At 37.8% G+C, this 18,157-nt stretch overlaps 1 protein-coding gene across 9 annotated transcripts in view; it reads right to left on the reverse strand.

Moving 5' to 3' along the window:
- Nucleotides 1–815: 815 nt before the first annotated feature.
- Nucleotides 816–18,157, reverse strand: part of ZNF248 (zinc finger protein 248) — a 40,533-nt gene continuing 23,191 nt past the window's right edge. For 6 of the 9 annotated variants that reach the window (XM_081569184.1, XM_081569186.1, XM_081569189.1 and 3 more), the window contains 3 exons: nt 9,837–9,963; nt 9,460–9,555; nt 816–3,954 (listed from right to left, as the gene is read on the reverse strand). In XM_081569184.1, coding sequence (XP_081425310.1) covers nt 2,462–3,954; nt 9,460–9,555; nt 9,837–9,963 — 1,716 coding nt within the window. In that variant the 3' untranslated portion in view covers nt 816–2,461. The remainder of the gene's footprint in view (nt 3,955–9,459; nt 9,556–9,836; nt 9,964–18,157) is intronic. The other 3 variants (XM_081569185.1, XM_081569191.1, XM_081569192.1) reach the window with 1 other exon arrangement.

Consider the following 18,157-nt stretch of genomic DNA (forward strand, 5'->3'; position numbering starts at 1 on the left):
CCTGCTTTCATCCTTTGCCCTTACGGACTTAATAAGTGTCCTGGGGACACTAATCTCTAGGTGCTTCAATATCCCTTGTTTCTGGCCAAACCAGTGTAATAAGTCTGCCATGAGTCTTCTTAGTTGGATCAGAATTCTGTTTTTCACTAGAACCATGGCTGATACAAACAGCCCTCCCTATATTAATTTGTCAAAGGAAATAATTCATCTCTAAAACTGCTGTATAGAACATTAACACTTCTATTAGAAAAGAATTCATTTGAATCAGGTGAATGCCTTCAGTGCTAAATAACAGACATCTCCAAGAATAAATAAGAATCCTCTTTTGACCCAGTAATACAAACGCCTAGAAGACAGCAGGTCCAGAAAGAGTTGTGCAGTTCAGTGACAGCACCTCTAAGTCATGCTTTTCCCATCTTGTGTACTGTTCTCTTCAGGCTATTGCCCTTCCAGGCCACAGCTATAATCTAGTAATAACATACAGCCAAGAAAAAGTCCAGAGAGACAATCTCTTTTCATGTCATGACAATATTTTATCATGGAGTTCTTCCCCCAAAGCACTGAGAATATTTTCCAAATATCTCACTATTCACCTGTCCATCCCAACAAAATCACTAGAACAGAATATTCATGATTAACTTAGACTAATGTGGCTTTATCCCTAAATCATCTGGGGAAAGGATGGACAAAAAGACAAAACATGGCCCAACAAGGAAGAAGCAGGGAATGGCTATTTGGTGGGCAGTGTTTCTTGGAACTGGTTATCAGTGTTTTCCAAAGAAGCAAAGAAAACAGTAGGACAAAGGAGAGAGAGAGACAGTATATTACATTTTATTAAATTAAATACAAATACATAGTTCCTGAGTTACATACAACTTGGGTTACACACATCATGCCCAAATAGATACAGCAATAAAGCACCAAGAGTAGGACAGAAGCATTTCATTATACAACACTACTTTTTATTTGCCGAATATTGTGAGCATTATTGTTCATAACTGATGTTAACCTTTGCAAAATTTATGTAATTATCATTGTTATTAACAGCATTCACATTATTGACTGACCCAAAGCAGCTGAATAACCTCAGGAAAATATTGTTGGCCTTTTTATGGAAGTGGAAGCTCAGTAATAACGGCCATACTCATTCACATACGCCAGCAAAGTCAGAAGAAAGGTAAGCAATAGGTAGTAAAACAGCATATACTGGCCACACTACAGAGAGTCTCTGGTAGTACTGAAAATAGGATTGATGCATAGGTAGTTGAAAACCTCACAAAAAACATATTTTGGCTTCTTTTTTGAAGAGGCCATTCAGCAGTAATGGACACAGCCATTTATCTATGGAAATGGGAGAAGGGGTATGTGGCTAGTATTTTAAATTTGCTAAACCTATTTTCAAATATACACAGTCATGTACCAATGCAAATAATTGACAACAGGTCCTCTGAGAAAACAAAAATCCTAATTTGTAGAGTTTGTCAATTATCATGGTGTAAATACTCCCACTAATGCCACACTACCAACACGATGGCACTGAACGTAGGGCTGGTCACAGATAGATAGTACTACATCATTATATAGTATTCACCATGTTGATTTAACAATACAGATAACCTAAAGAACAAAGATAATAGCAAAACACAGTGAAATAATTAGGAAATGATGACTGTTGAGTATGATTACCTTTGTTTAATATTATTTAACTGTAAATCAATACTTTAATTTTAAAATAATGACTGTGTTTAACAACTGGCTCATAAAATTCCTGAAAATTTATTAGCAGTGCTTGCAAGTTAGTATAAGCTTACTGCAGGACATCACTGTGTATTGGTAAGTGTGTATAAATACATTTACATATATATATAATTATTACAACCTAAAAAGACATTGATGGTATCTAGTGTGGGAAACATTAATATAAACTATAATAGTTACTTAAGAGTTTAGATTTTCTCTTCACAAGCATGTTAGGCTCTAATATACAAATCAAGAACACCTTAAATTTCTATGATATTAGCATACCCACCAAAGGCCTGTAAACATCAAGGACTCTTCACATAAACGTTTAATGCTGTTGTCATTTAACTTCTTTAAATTTCAGATTCTACTGTGAATATGACTGCATATGAGTATTATCCGTTATATTAACAATAAAATTTTTGTATCACATCCAGAATATGGCACTACACAACATAAATTCTAGACAAAGGTGTTTTTTTCACCATATTATGTAAATGAATTTCCCTTCAATATAAATTTTCTGATGAAAAGTTTTACTGTTTTTGGAAAGCTCTTACATATTTAAAACATGAATAAGGTTTTATTCTAGTACTGATTATCTGAACTACAACAAAACCTCACTCTCTAAAGGAATTTGTGATATTCTTTGGGTTTCATTCATCTCATTTTAAAAACCTGTATAACAAATTTGAAAGAGTGGATGAAGGTTTCTGAATGTTCAGGATGCTGAAAGAGCTTTCACCCTTGTGTGAATTCTCTGATGTTTAGTGAGTACTGACCTCTGACTAAAGGTTTTCCCACATCCATTACACTCATAGGGTTTCTCCCCTGTGTGAGTCCTCTGATGTTTAGTGAGAGCTGATTTCTCACAGAAGGTTTTCCCACACTCATTACATTTGTAGGGTTTCTCTCCTGTGTGAGTTCTTTGATGTACAATGAGGTTTGATTTCACACAGAAGGATTTTCCACATTCATTACATATAAAGGGTTTCTCTCCTGTGTGTGTTCTCTGATGTACAGTTAGGGCTGACCTGTGGCAGAAGGATTTTCCACATGCATTACATTCATAGGGTTTCTCCCCTGTGTGTGTTCTCTGATGTTCGGTGAGGTTTGACTTCACACAGAATGTTTTCCCACACTGCTTACATTCATAGGGTTTTTCTCCTGTATGTGTTCGCTGATGGTTGGTAAGATGTGGTTTCTGACAAAAGGATTTCCCACATTCAGTACATTCATACGGTTTCTCTCCTGTGTGTGTTCTCTGATGCTGAGTGAGGTTTGACTTCTCCCAGAATGTTTTCCCACATTCACCACACTCAAAGGTTTTTTCTCCTGAGTGAGCTCTTCGAAGTTGGGTGAGATGTGACTTCTTGTTGAAAGTATTTCCATTTTCATTGTGCTTATACAGTTTTCCCCCCATGGGTACTATCTGATGTTTGAAGAGAGCTGACTTTTCCCATGTTTTGTGACTGACTTTATATTCGTGGGGAATCTTTCTTGTGTAAGTTCCCTGATGGATAACGAAAGTTGAGTTGTTGCAGAAAATTTGCCCATATTCATTATATTCATAAGGATTGTCCCCTGTAAGAGCTCTCTGATGTCCCAATCTTAAATCCATATAGAAGGACTTACCACAAATGCTGCATTCACATGGCTCCATTTCAAAATGAGTTCTCTGAGATAAATTGAGCTTCAAACTTTGGATGAAGGTTTTTCCACATTCATTATATTTACATTGTGTCTCTCCCACCTGAACTTTCTTATTTGTGAAAAAGGCTGCGTCTCCATGGTTGCCTCTTCCATTTTCATTATACTCAAAAGGCTGGTCAAAAGTTGACTGAGTGAGATCCTGTCCGTGATTGAGGACATTCTTTTTTTGATTATAAGATTTCCCTCCAAGAGGAGTTTTGTCATGCCCAATATCAAGGAGCAATTTCTCATATACATTAAACTCATCAGGCTTCTTTCTAGAATAGTTCTTTCTGTTAATAATTAAGCCTGAAATATTTTTCAAACTCACTTCACATGAGTCACATATTTTATACAGAAAATTGCTTGAAGGAATGGAGTTGGTACCTAGATTTAAAGTTTTCCTTAATCTGTCACCACTATCTGTACTTAATGTTTTGTTGCTGGTGAAAGCAAGTTGCCAGAAATGTTCATCTTGATTTTCCTGGGTGCTCTCTATTAGGTCATCAACTTTCCAGTCTTCTAGAAATGAGAAAAATAACCACATCTTATGAATCCTAGTACATTTCTAATGGAATTCAACTTTTACACAAATGCCCTATTACACAGTCAGTTCTTTTGCTTTAGGCTCAGTTTTCTGGTGTGAACTAAAATCCAGCACACATTTTCTTTATTCTTTTGGTTTGAGCAGAAAATAAAAACATGCTTCAGTAAAAATAGGAAAAGGAAACTGGCAATAACATTTAATACTTTATTAATACAAACTTTAAAACTAGACAGAAAAAGGTGAAATACATTCAAAACACAGGGAACCAGAGAGTGGCTGATTCAGAAATCAGGAAACTCAGGAGAATGGAGTGAGTCCAACAGAGATATTGAACACTGAATATCATTACACTGAAGATTAGTAGACAAGGGCTTTCAGAAAATGAACTATGTTTGGTGGAAACAAAGCAGTTGAGTTCTAACCCTCTCAGACACTGATTACCTGGTGTGATTCCTACAAGAGTACTCACTTCTACTCTACACATCAATACCAGACTCAAGTTCTGAAAACACCAACTGCCTCAGGTTCAGAAGAATAGTCTGACAGCCCAGGATTCCTTTAATTCACATGGAATAATTATAACAAGACATGGTAAGCAAGGGATGGGGATTTTATAAGAGTTATTCATTTAGGGAGCAGGAAACTCCAAGAACTGGATAAGTTTAACAAGAGAGGTTTTTTGTTTTGCTCATGTTTTTAAAGAAAAATAGACTGTTTAAGAAACATATTAGAGGAAGAACTCAGTTTGACAGAGGCAGATCATGCTTTCTTGTCCTTACCTTCCCACAGGTTGATTACTGTGGTAGGATCCTCACTAATGTGCATGTTGCTATTCCTTTTTCTCATTTGATACATGAACATCAAAACAAATTTCTGAAGGTACCTACTTCCTCATGCTCTAAGGGACAATGCTTTAATCCAGACTCTAACTCTCTATCAAGCTGTGATTCGCAACAACACAAATGCCCAACAGGAAATACAAAACAGATGATGGACAGACCATCTCTGCAAAAGGACCAGGCTCATTCTGTTTGCTCACAGCTGTTAATGAAGTTGTCCCAACCATCAAGGCATATATCTCTTTACTTCAATCTACTGCCTTACTTTCCCCTAAAACAATTTTGTTCCTGAACCAATACCGATCTTTAAGTCTGCTTTCATATCTAGGTTTATCATTTACATCAAGGTTTTCTGCTTTCATATCTAGACTCATCTGTGGCTTTTACTTACAGATGAGACCTATAACGATCATATTTTTCTATTAATATATGGTTCTGAGGCCTTCAACAAACTTTATTGTAAAAATTCTTGATTATTCTTTACTGTTGCTACTCAATGAAACTGGCTTCCAAGGTGGCTCAGACGGTAAAGAATCTGCCTGAAAAGGAGGAGACCTGGGTTCGATCCCTGGGTCAGGAAGATCCCCTGGAGGAGGAAATGGCAACCCACTCCAGTATTCTTGCCTGGGGAATTCCATGGACAGAGGAGCCTGGTGGGCTACAGTCCATGGGGTCACAAAGAGTTGGACATGACTGAGTGACTAACAAGGTGAAACAATGTTAATCATATGTTAAAAAAAATCTGAAACAGTCCTGAGCCCATGGCTCCAAAGACTGATAACAGTTATTATTTTGACAAACACAAATTAAAACAAAAACTGAATTCATATTATGAGTTCAAGTCACAATTCTGTAAGTCCATTAAAAAATATTTGTGCAGTTCTAGCTGGATGTTTAACAAATTGCTCATTCCCAACAACACACCTTTTATGTAATTAGTTACACTCCAGCCTTGGCTCTCCTTGGGACCCGAACATCCTCCAGGAAATGCTACTTTAATTTAAAACAACAAACCACAAAAGTAATAATAAAATAACAAAGCCAACAAACTCTAAAATATCCCTATTATTTTCAGTCTCTATCTGCTGCCTTTAGAAGTTACTACCTGTTTAACTCACTGTAAGATAAAACAAGTCCATTGCTCAATGATACACCCCATGTCATGACCACAGTCTAGGCAGGTGTTAGCAAAATTCTATTTCCTCTGACTTCACTGAGGAGACAGGTCATTTATGATTCTTAAAAACTGATGTGCATATGAATTATTTTCAACCTGTACTTGAGGATAAAATAAGGGACTGTACATTTAGTAAAAATACAATAGAATGCTTTCTGAATGGATGAAAAAGAGTGATCTCTTCTAAACTTGATTCAACAAAGTAATTACTAAAATATCAGAATCAGGAAAAGTATGAAAGGAAAGTATGGATACTTCTAGTTCTGGCCTCAACTATGTACTTTATACCATATATGGTGTGTATGTATATATATGTATGTGTGTGTGCACGTGTGTGTGTGTATATATATATATATGTATATGTATACTGAAAGTGAAAGTCGCTCAGTTGTGTCCAACTCTTTGCAAACCCATGGGCTATACAGTCCATGGAATTCTCCAGGCCAGAATATTGGAGTGGGTAGCTGTTTCCTTCTCCAGGGGATCTTCCAACCCAGGGATCGAACCCAGGTCTCCCACATTGAAGGCAGACAGATTCTTTACCAGCTGAGCCATGAGGGAAGCCCAAGAGTACTGGAGTAATGTATATATGAAACCTCCTATTCCATCTCAGATTCTAATAATTATCTCAAGCTTCTCTTTGGGAAAACAAAATCTCAGCAATGATAGAAACTCTAAGCAACAGTCATATCATCAGGTTTGAGTTTTGGGGCTACAGATGCTAGTGGGTTAGGGTTATAAAATACAGACTATTAAAGTTACAGCAAAAAATTGATCACTAACTTAAAATAAGTGAAATAATAATAATAAGCCATTATTATAGACCATGCAATGTTTAAACACTTTGCATACCCAATTTTAATTAAGTTACTTAAAAGGCAAAATAAACCAAAGTGAAAATTATAGAAAAAAGAGAAAATATTTAAAAGTGAAATTTAAGACATACCATGAAGTTTAAAATGAACTCTGAAGAGCAATACAAAAGACACAGATATGCAAAACAGGGCTAGACTATGACAGTCACTGAAAGGAGACTTTGATTTCATTTATTAATAAGGATTAACTTTGTTAGGCTAGTGAAAGATAAACTGGATGCTTTAGGTAGGAAAAAACAACAACTAGGAAGATCAAGTCAGGTATCAGTTACAAGTGATAAAATGAAGAGATGAAGAAGAAGAAGATGGAAAAGAAAATAACATTAGGAATTTGAAAAAACTAGTAACAGGGGATAACAGGTTCAGGACACTGAACCTATGGTTGCCATTTAAGGTAGTAATGGATGGCTGAATGTTCCTTATTTGACTCCTGGGAAACCGGGTTCTCTAATTTTCAAGTAACTCAGACTGTTCCCCTCAATCTCCTCTAATGACAAATTTAGTGGATTTACTGGAGAAGGCGATGGCACCCCACTCCAGTACTCTTGCCTGGAAAATCCCATGGACGGAGGAGCCTGGTGGGCTGCAGTCCATGGGGTCTCGAAGAGTCAGACACGACTGAGTGACTTCACTTTCACTTTTCACTTTCGTGCACTGGAGAAGGAAATGGCAACCCCCTCCAGTGTTCTTGCCTGGAGAATCTCAGGGACGGGGGAGCCTGGTGGGCTGCCGTCTATGGGGTCTCACAGAGTCGGACACGACTGAAGCGACTTAGCAGCAGCAGCAGTGGATTTACACATCTTGTAAAAGCAGTACTGCCCCACGACTACCTCTCTCATTTACAAACAACCACTCTCTAGCAAAGGGGTCAGCAAACTCTGACTGTAAGGTCGTGGGCCTAGAACTAAGGATGTTTTTAAGTTTTTAGAGGGAAATATACAGAAACGGCAGCAGAGAGGAGTGAGGAGGAAGAGAAAGAAGAGAAAGATGTAAGAGGAGGAACAGCAGCAGCAGCAACTGAGACCACGTGTGGCCCACAAAGCTGAAAATATTTACTGTATGGGCTTTTACAAAGAAGTTGTGTGTATGTGTCTCCCAGAGTCTAGCCGTTATCCCAAGCTTCTTGTGTCCAATTGTACTAACTCTCTTCTAATCTCTCCTCCAAATTTTCTCTATCTCAGTAAATGGTACTAAGTTATCAGGTACCGGAAACAAATCATTGGAATTCATGCTCAACTCCTCCTTCTCTCACACTCTATATCCAACCCAGTAACAAATCCTCTTGGCCTCATGTTCAAGATACATGTAGAAATCCACCGTTTTTCAGCATTTCCAACATAGCCTGAGCAACTAGCTTCTTTCCTCTGAGTACACAATAGTGTCCTAACTGGTATTCCTTCCTTGCTTGTGCCTAAGCACCATCCACCCATCACATGGTCACAACAGAGAAGTCAGAGAGATTCTTTTAAACTGTAAATCCAATCTGCTAGCTTAATTTGATTTATATATACTGAAAAAAGCCTGAGGATTTCCCACATCACTCAAAATAAAATTAATATATCTACCACAGTCCATGCTACTTATGACATCATCTCCTACCAATCTCCCCCATGCCCACTCACCTCCAGCTACCATGACATCCTTATCATTCCTCAGACACTCTAACAGCACACTAGTCTGACAAGTTTAGCACCAGCACCTGATGTTCCCTCTGCCTGGAGTATTCAGAATCCACAGAGCTCACACTTTAATTTACTAGAGATTCATATCTATTGTGTACCTCATAAAATACATTTTATCTTGAAGTGAAGTGAAAGTCGCTCAGTAGTGTCCAACTCTTTGCAACCCCATGAACTATACAGTGCATGGAATTCTCCAGGCCAGAATACTGGTGTGGGTAGCTGTTCACTTCTGCAGGGGATCATCCCAACCCAGGGATTGAACCCAGGTCTCCAGCATTGCAGGCAGATTCTTTACCAGCTGAGCCATGAGGGAAGCCCATTTTCTCTTGAATTCTGTACCAAATAGCACGTTATCATTCTCTAACCCCCTTTTCACTGCTTCAGCTCTTCACAGTACTTACCACCACCCAACACCATGTGTGTGTGTCTACATGCACAGACATCTTCATACACACACACGTATGCTTTTTGTCTCTCACTGTAATACACACTCTGATAATAGAGACATTCTTTTAATTACGTATAAACATAATTGGGTCATATTGAGTGCTCATCATATATTTGTTAAATGAATATATGGAAGTATTACATGAATCATACCATCTAACAAAAGATGTCCAAAGACAATAGACGGAAGGTGGACAATTTTAAAATAATCAAGAAAAATTATCTCAGATGGAGCCAAATGAGTTTGGATTATGGATATAGGTAGATGACTCTAAAATGTCAAAGAACAAAGGGAAGCATTTATGAGTGAAAATGACATACAGAAGAATGTGATTAAGGTAACAGAAGTATGTGGGCCAACTGTCAATCACTTCCAAAGGTCAGGGGTTGGAATCATACACCAATGGCCTAAGATCCCGTTTCCTCTGGCTTCCATCTGCCTGTGAACTCACTAACTCACCTGAGCGGCACTGTTTTGGGAATTTTTCCTCTAGTATCCAAGGCTCTTCTCCTTGCTCGATCTTGAAGATCACTTCTGGCTTAGTAATGCAATTTCCTGTAAAGAGAGTAACACAGGACTGTGGCTGAACAGTTTGGCTTAAGAAACTCTAAAAAAAATGATGGGGAAGAAAGGTACAGCTTTGGGAGCTATCTAAAATAGGTACCTAAAAATACTAATCCCCAAGGAGGTAAGACTACAGTATCCTTTATGGTGGCCCAAAGGGACCAGTCATCTTAGGGCCTTGAATCTCCATCAGAAAATTTCACAGGGAGTTTTTACATTTCATCAGCTAAGAAATGCATGTTACTGGTAATCATGTGGAAAAAAATTCTTACCTACTGAGACAAGGTGGCTATAATTTTCTAGGGTCACATCTCTGTATAATATCTTCTGAGCAGGATCCAGCAGGTACCACTCTTCCTGGGTGAAGTCCACACACACATCTTTGAATGACACTTGCTCCTGTAACAGTATATTCCTTTCTACATGAAATTGTCAGAGCCATACGAGTGGAAGATACTTAAAAAGAATGACTGCCGACAAAGGTCCGTCTAGTCAAAGCTATGGTTTTTCTAGTAGTCAGGTATGGATGTGAGAGTTGGACTGTGAAGAAAGCTGAGCGCCAAAGAATTGATGCTTTTGAATTGTGGTACTGGAGAACTCTTGAGAGTCCCTTGGACTGCAAGGAGATAAAATGAGATAAAATCTGAAAGGAAATTAATCCTGAATACTCATTGCAAGGACTGATGCTGAGGCTAAAGCTCCAATAAGTTGCCAACCAGATGTGAAGAACTGACATTATAAAAGACCCTGATACTGGGAAACACTGAAGGCAGGAGGAGAAGGGGATGACAGGGGATGACAGAGGATGACATGGTTGGATGGCATCACCGACTCAATGGACATGAGTTTGAACAAGCTCTGGGAGTTGGAGATGGACAGGAAAGCCTGGCATGCTGCAGTCCATAGGGTCGCAAAGAGTTGGACATGACTGAGCAACTGAACTGAACTGAATCTCTTTAGTTTACTAAAAATTTAGGACTGCTTTCTTTAATGCTGTGCTTCCCTGGTGGCTCAGTTGGTAAAGAATCTGTCTGCAATGTGGGAGACCTGGGTTTGATCCCTGGGTTGGGAAGATCCCCTGGAGAAGGGAACAGCTACCAACTCCAACATTCTGGCCTAGAGAATTCCATGGACTGTATAGTCCATGGGCTTGCAAAGAGTCAGATATGATTGAGTGACTTTTGCTTTTCTTTAATGCTATACTATATAGGATAAAAGTAGTATCTTGTATAAATTGAGTTTCCACTGAGAGGGTGGAATGGTCCTAGTTGCTACAAATATTATTCTTAATGAGGAGACATACACATTAACATGTATTAAACTGGACACTGTAGGAGCTAGCACTATGCATAAAGTAGAACGGAATGAACAAGAAAAAGTTATTTCATATTACCTTTGGTATTATAAAGTTAACTTTCACTAAGGAAGTAAAACTTTCAGTTGTTAAAATGAAAAGAAGAATTAAAACTAATATGTTATGGGCCCTAATCAAGCTCATTCATGACTTATTCAAGTGACCGGTTCTGTATTATACCTGCCCAGCAGAGAAAAGGATAAATACTCTCTACTTGAGATAATTTTTTGAGCCTCTCCTAATATCTCTGTTGTTAGATATAATGCTCAACATCCAACAGAAAATTTCATGTTATATGAACAGACAAGGCCAAAGGAAAAAGACAGTAAAAGCATAACCATAATGGTTGTCTGAGGAGGCCTTACAAAAAGCTGAGAAAAGAATAGAAGCAAAAGGCAAAGGAGAAAAGGAGAGATATACCCACTGAATGCAGAGTTCCAAAGAAAAGCAAGGAGAGATAAGAAAGCGTCTCTAAGTGAACAATGCAAAGAAATAAAAGGAAAACAACAGAATGGGAAAGACTAGAGATCTCTTCAAAAAAATTAAGAGAAACCAAGGGAACATTTCATGCAAGGATGGGCACAACAAAGGACAGAAACTGTATGGATCTAACAGAAACAGAAGATATTAAGAAGTGGCAAGAATACACAGAAGAACTGTACAAAAAAGATCTTAATGACCCAGATAACCACAACGGTGTGACCACTCACCTAGAGTCAGACATCTTAGAAAGTGAAGTCAAGCGGGTCTTCATCACTATCAACAAAGCCAGTGGAGGTGATGGAATTTCAGCTGAGTTATTTTGAATCCTAAAAGATGATGCTGTGAAAGTGCTGCACTCGATATGCCAGCAAATTTGGAAAACTCAACAGTGGCCACAAAACTGGAAAAGGTCAGTTTTCATTCCAATCCCAAAGAAAGGCAATGCCAAATAATGTTCAAACTACTGCACAATTGCACTCATCTCACACGCTAGCAAAGTAATGCTCCAAATTCTCCAAGCCAGGCTTCAACAGTACATGAACCATGAACTTTCAGAATTAATCCTGGATTTAGAAAAGGCAGAGGAACCAGAGATCAAATTGCCAACATCTCCTGGATCATAGAAAAAGCAAAGGAACTCCAGAAAAACATCTGCTTCATTAAGTACGCCGAAGCCTTTGACTGTATGGATCACAACAAACTGTGAAAAATTCTTAAAGAGGTGGGAATAGCAGACCACCTTATCTGCCTCCTGAGAAACCTGTATTCATGTCAATAAGCAATAATTAGAACCAGACATGGAATAATGGACTGGTTCAAAATTGGGAAAGGAGTACGTCAAGGCTGTATAGTGTCACCCTGCTTATTTAACTCATATGCAGAGTACATCATGAGAAATGCCGGGCTGGATGAAGCACAGGCTGGAATCAAGATTGCCAGGAGAAATATCAATCATCTCAGCTATGCAGATGACATCACCCTTATGGCAGAAAACAAACAGGAACTAAAGAGCCTCTTGATGAAGGTGAAAGAGGAGAGTGAAAAAGCTGGCTTAAAACTCAACATTCAAAAAACAAAGATCAAGGCATTCAGTCCCATCACTTTATGACAAATAGATGGAGAAACAATGGAAACAGTGACAGACTTTATTTTCTTGGGCTTCATAATCACCGTGGATGGTGACTACAGCCATGAAATTAAAAGACGCTTGTTCCTTGGAAGAGAAGCTATGACAAACCTAGACAGCATATTAAAAAGCAGACATATTACTTAGCCTACAAAAGGTCTGTATAGTTAAAGCTACAGTTTTTCCAGTAGTCATGTATGGATGTGAGAGTTGGATCATGAAGAAGGATAAGCATTGAAAAACTGATGCTTTCAAATTGTGGTTTTGGAGAAGACTCTTGAGAGTCCCTTGGACTGGAAGGAGATCAAACCAGTCAATCCTAAAGGAAATCAATCCTGAATATTCACTGGAAAGATGCTGAAGCTGAAGCTCCAATACTCTGGCCATCTCATGCAAAGAGCTGACTCATTAGAAAAGACCCTAATGCTGGGAAACATTGAAGGCAGGAGGAGAAGGGGACAACAGAAGATGAGATGGTTAGATGGCATCACAGACTCAATGGACATAAGTTTGAGCAAGCTCTGGAAGATAGTGAAGGACAAGGAAGCCTGGCATGCTGCAGTCCATGGGGTCACAAAGAGTCAGACATGACTGAGTGACTGAACAACAACAACATAGGAGACTCAGATATTGTAACACAAAAGAATTTTAGAACAAATTATAATTAATATAAAAGAGGAAAATATGAACAAAATAAATGAAAGGATGGGAGAAGTCAACAGATACATGGTATGTGTGTTGTAGATAAAGAATTAATAGAGCAGGCCTGAGACTGCTGTCTTCTGAAAGATCTGCTACAAGGATGTCTTGTGGGTGGTATCTGGGAATTTGAAGTTCATGATGGTTCTTACCAGTCCTTGGTAAGAATGGTTCACTGAGCCTGAACCGTTTGTGTGAACTGTATGGTTTTTGCTGCTCACATACATTCCTTCCGGAGTCTGAAATTTTGTTATATGCTAAGCAAAGAGTACCTACGTGACTAGCCCCTGATAAACATTTTGAACGCTGAGTGTCTAATGAGCTTCCCTGGCAGACATTTCACATTTGTCATCACATCTCATTGCTATAGGACTTAAAGCCTGTCCTGGGAAAAGTCTTAGAAGCTTAGGCTCCTAAGCTAAGTGTCCTCTGGACTAAGCCCCAAGTATCTTTTCCCTTTGCTGACTGTGCTTTGTATCCTTTCACTTTAATAAGTCACAGCCCTAAGTACAACTACATGCTGAGTCATCCCAGAAAATCACTGTACCTAGTGATAGTCTTGGGGACCTCTGATGAATGTGTATACAAACATGTACATGTACATACATATATGCATAAAATGGGCATTCCAAAGGTGAAAATTATAATATCTGAAATTAAGAACTCATTAGACGGCTTCGTATGCATCCAACAAAAGTATCAAAATACATATAGCAAAAAGTGACAGAACTGAAAGGAGAAGCAGACAAATCTATAAGCACAGCTGGAGACTTCAACACCCCTCTAATTGTCCTGAGAAATCAAGCAGGCAGAAAAGCAGTAAGTATATAGATGACCTGAATGGTACTGTCAATCAACATGATTTGAAATTTCTAGAATATTCCATCCAAAAAAATAAGCCACACATTCTATCATTTTATTCTACCTCTTATGGAATATTCACCTAGATAGGTTATAGTCTAGGCCACAAAAGACACCTTAACAAATTTAAAACAATAGCTATCATAAAAAATATATTCTCAGACCACAATGGAATTAAAGAGACATCAATAAGCAAAAGATAGCTGAAAAATCCCCCAAATACTTAAAAATTAAATAGCATATAGGTCAAAAAAAAGTCTCAAAAGAAATTTTAAACTATTTTAAATGAAGTGGAATAAAAATGAAAATATCATGTATCAAAATTTGTGGGATGCAGTGAAAGCAGTACACAGAGGGAAATTTATAGCATCAAATGTATATATTATAAAAGATTTTAAATCAATAACCTAAACTTCTATCTTAGTAAACTAGAGAAAAAAAAAAGGCAAACTGAGCCCAAAGCAAGCAAAATAAAGGAATTTTTATTAAAATAAATCAGTTAAATTGAAAATGTGAAAAAATTAGAAAAAGTCAATGAAACCGAAAGTTGCTTCTTTGAAAAGATCAATAAAATTTAAAAAAACCTCCAATCTAACCAAGAAAAAAAGAAGCAAATTGTGAATCTCAGAAATGAAAGATAGATTGACGCTACTAATCCTAATGACATTAAAAAATAACAGAATACTACAAACAATTCTGTCCCTGAAAAATTGGTAACATGGATGAAATTGACAAATTCCTTAAAAGACATAGCTATGAAATTCACACAAAAGAGATACAGAAAACGTGAACAGATTCATTTCTGCTAAAAAAAATTAAATCAATACAAATACTTCCAAAATAGAAATCACCAATCCAGACAGTGTCACTAGTGAATTCTAATAAACATTTAAGGAAAAACTAATACAATTCTCCATAATCTCCTCCAGGAAATAATACTTCCAAACTCATTATATGAGGCTAACATTACCCTAAAACCAAACTAGATAAGGATATTATGAGAAAAATAAAGATCAGATTATTTCTCAATAACATAGACGCAAAAATCCTCAAACATGGGCAAATCAAATCTGACAATGTATAAAAAGAAATATAAAGACAGTCAAGTGGAATTTATTGCAGGTATGAAAGGCTGGGTCAACATTAAAAACAACAACAACAACATAATCCAACATATCAGGAAGTCAATGACACAATAATAGCAACTAATGAAGAAAAAACAGTCATTCATGATAAAGAAAAAAAAAAAAACCTCTCAGTAAACTAGGAATAGAGGGGAACTTTCCCAACTTGATGAAGAAGAGAACATCATACAGAAAGGTTGTTGCTGAACCACAGAAGACGCCGGGATTCTTGGCCTCCAGAGGAGAAGAATTCAATCCGGGGCCAGAGACAAGGATTGATTGCTCAGAGCTTTTGTGTAATAAAGTTTTATTAAAGTATAAAAGAGATAGAGAAAGCTTTTGACATAGACATCAGAAGGGGGCAGAAAGAATACCCGCCTGTTAGTCTTTAGCTGGATGTTATATAGTTACTAGCAGTCTGTTAATGAAAGAAAGCAACGTCTCAAAACTCAGAGAATGGCACCCGGCCCCCTACCAACAAGATGCATTTTGAGATAATCTTGGCACCAGGGGGGTCATCTGGGGCCATAAAAGGATTGACTTGAATCTTGTATAAAGGCAGACTACCATACAAATAATTTTGTTTACATATATTAGGAGAACAATGTATGAGGATAACACACTGGTTTGTCAAGTCAGTTCTGAGACTTTAGGCGGAACTGACTTGAAGACAGAGTCTGAGGTAAATGTATAGTACATTAACATAGCTTAAGACAAATATTTCCATAAGAAAAATGTATTTGTTAGCTCAAAATTTGAGAAAAGTTAAGTTCAGGTGGAACCAGGTGTCATTATGGCAACACAGTATTTTAAGAGAAACCTCTTTTTAAATTTGTGTAGAGAAGGGGAAAAAATATATCACTAGTTTGTTTCCTCCTGCCTAAGAGAGATAAAAAAAAATGTATGACACTTGTAGCCTATTTCCTCCATTTGGAGACCCCTGGCCCTCCTGCTTGTTACCCTCTCAATACTTAATGTTAGGAGATGACACTTTTCCCTGAAGTGCAGGAAAAGAGCAAGGATGCCCTGTTTCAAGACTATTATTCATGTCCTAGCTAGTACAGAAAGACCTAAAACAAAACAAACAGAAAAACTTGAAATAAAAGGTAGATGATTAGGAAGAAAAAATAAAACTGTCTTTATCTGAAGTCAACATGATTGTCTATGTAGAAAATCCCAGAGACTCTGAAAAAAGGAAAAGAATAAAAATCCTGGAAGTAATAGGCAAATATAGCAACATCACAGGATACAAGGGCAATATAAAAAAGCCAACTACTTCCCGTATCAGAATAAACAACTGGAATTTCATATTTTGAATGAAAAAAAAACCATTGAAAACACCACCACCACCCAAAAAAAAGGACTCAAATATAAAACTAATACATTATACTACAGGGATATGCAGAAAAACAAAAACTGATGGAAGAAATCAAAGATCTAAATAGAGACAGTCCATATTCATCACTCAAGACAATTCAGTATTGTTAAGATGTCAGTTCCTTCTAACTTAATCTACAAATTCAATGCAATTCAAATAAAAATCCCAGCTATTTTGGAGACGCTGACAAAATGATTCTAAAGTTGATATAGAAAGGTAAAGCAACTAGAATAGCCAATAGAATATGGAAGAAGGAAACAGAGGATTTACACATAACCTGATTTCAAGACTTATACAAAGCTACCAAATAACATGTACAAATAACCAGATGTTCAAGCTGGATTTAGAAAAGCCAAAGGAACCAGAGATCAAATTGCCAATATCTGTTGGATCATCGAAAAAGCAAGAGAATTACAGAAAAACATCTACTTCTGCTTCATTGACTATGCTAAAGCCTTTGACTGTGTAGATCACAACAAACTGTGAAAAATTCTTCAAGAGATAGGAATACCAGACCATCTCACCTGCCTCCTGAGAAACGTGTATATAGGTTAGGAAGCAACAGTTAGAACGGACATGGAACAACAGACTGGTTCAAAATTGGGAAAGGAGTACGTCAAGACTGTATATTGTCACCCTGCTTATTTAACTTATATGCAGAGTACATCATGCAAAATGCTGGGCTGGATGAAGCACAAGCTGAAATCAAGATTGGTGGGAGAAATATCAGTAACCCAGATATGCAGATGACAACACCCTTATGGCAGAAAGTGAAGAGAAATTAAGCCTCTTGATGAAGGTGAAAGAGGAGAATGAAAAAGCTGGCTTAAAACTCAACACTCAAAATTCGAAGGTCATGGCATCCGGTCCCCTCACTTTATGGCAAATAGATGGAGAAACAATGGAAACAGTGACAGACTTTATTTTCTTGGGCTTCAAAATCACTGTGGATGGTGACTCAGACATGAAATTAAAAGACATTTGCTCCTTGGAAGAAAAGCGATGACAAACCTAGACAGCATATTAATAAACAGAGACATTATTTAGCCTACAAAGGTCCATTAGTCAAAGCTATGATTTTTCCAGTAGTCATGTACGGCTGTGAGAGTTGGACAATAAAAAAGGCTGAGCTCTGAAGAATTGACGCCTTCAAACTGTGGTGCTGGAGAATACTCTTGAGAGTCCCCTGGACTCTCAAGGAGATCAAACTGCAAGGAGATCAAACCAGTCAATCCTAAAGGAAATCAACCCTGAATATTCATTGGAAGGATTGATGCTAAAGCTGAAGCTCCAATACTTTCCCCACCTGATGCTAAGAACCCATTCACTGGAAAAGATGCTGATGCTGGGAAAGATTGAAGGCAGGAGGAGAAGGGGACGACAGAGGATGAGATGGTTGGATGGCATCACAGACTCAATGGACATGAGTTTGAGCAAGCTCCGGGAGATGGTGCAGGACAGGGAAGCCTGGTGTGCTGCAGCCCATGGGGTTGCAAAGAGTTGGGCACTTTGAGTGACCAAACAACAACAACAAATAACCAAGACAGTGGGTTATTGCGGAAAGAGGC

Source organism: Giraffa tippelskirchi, chromosome 2 (genome assembly GCF_054371585.1).
Source record: "Giraffa tippelskirchi isolate mGirTip1 chromosome 2, T2T-mGirTip1v1.2.pri, whole genome shotgun sequence".
Lineage (NCBI taxonomy): Eukaryota > Metazoa > Chordata > Mammalia > Artiodactyla > Giraffidae > Giraffa > Giraffa tippelskirchi.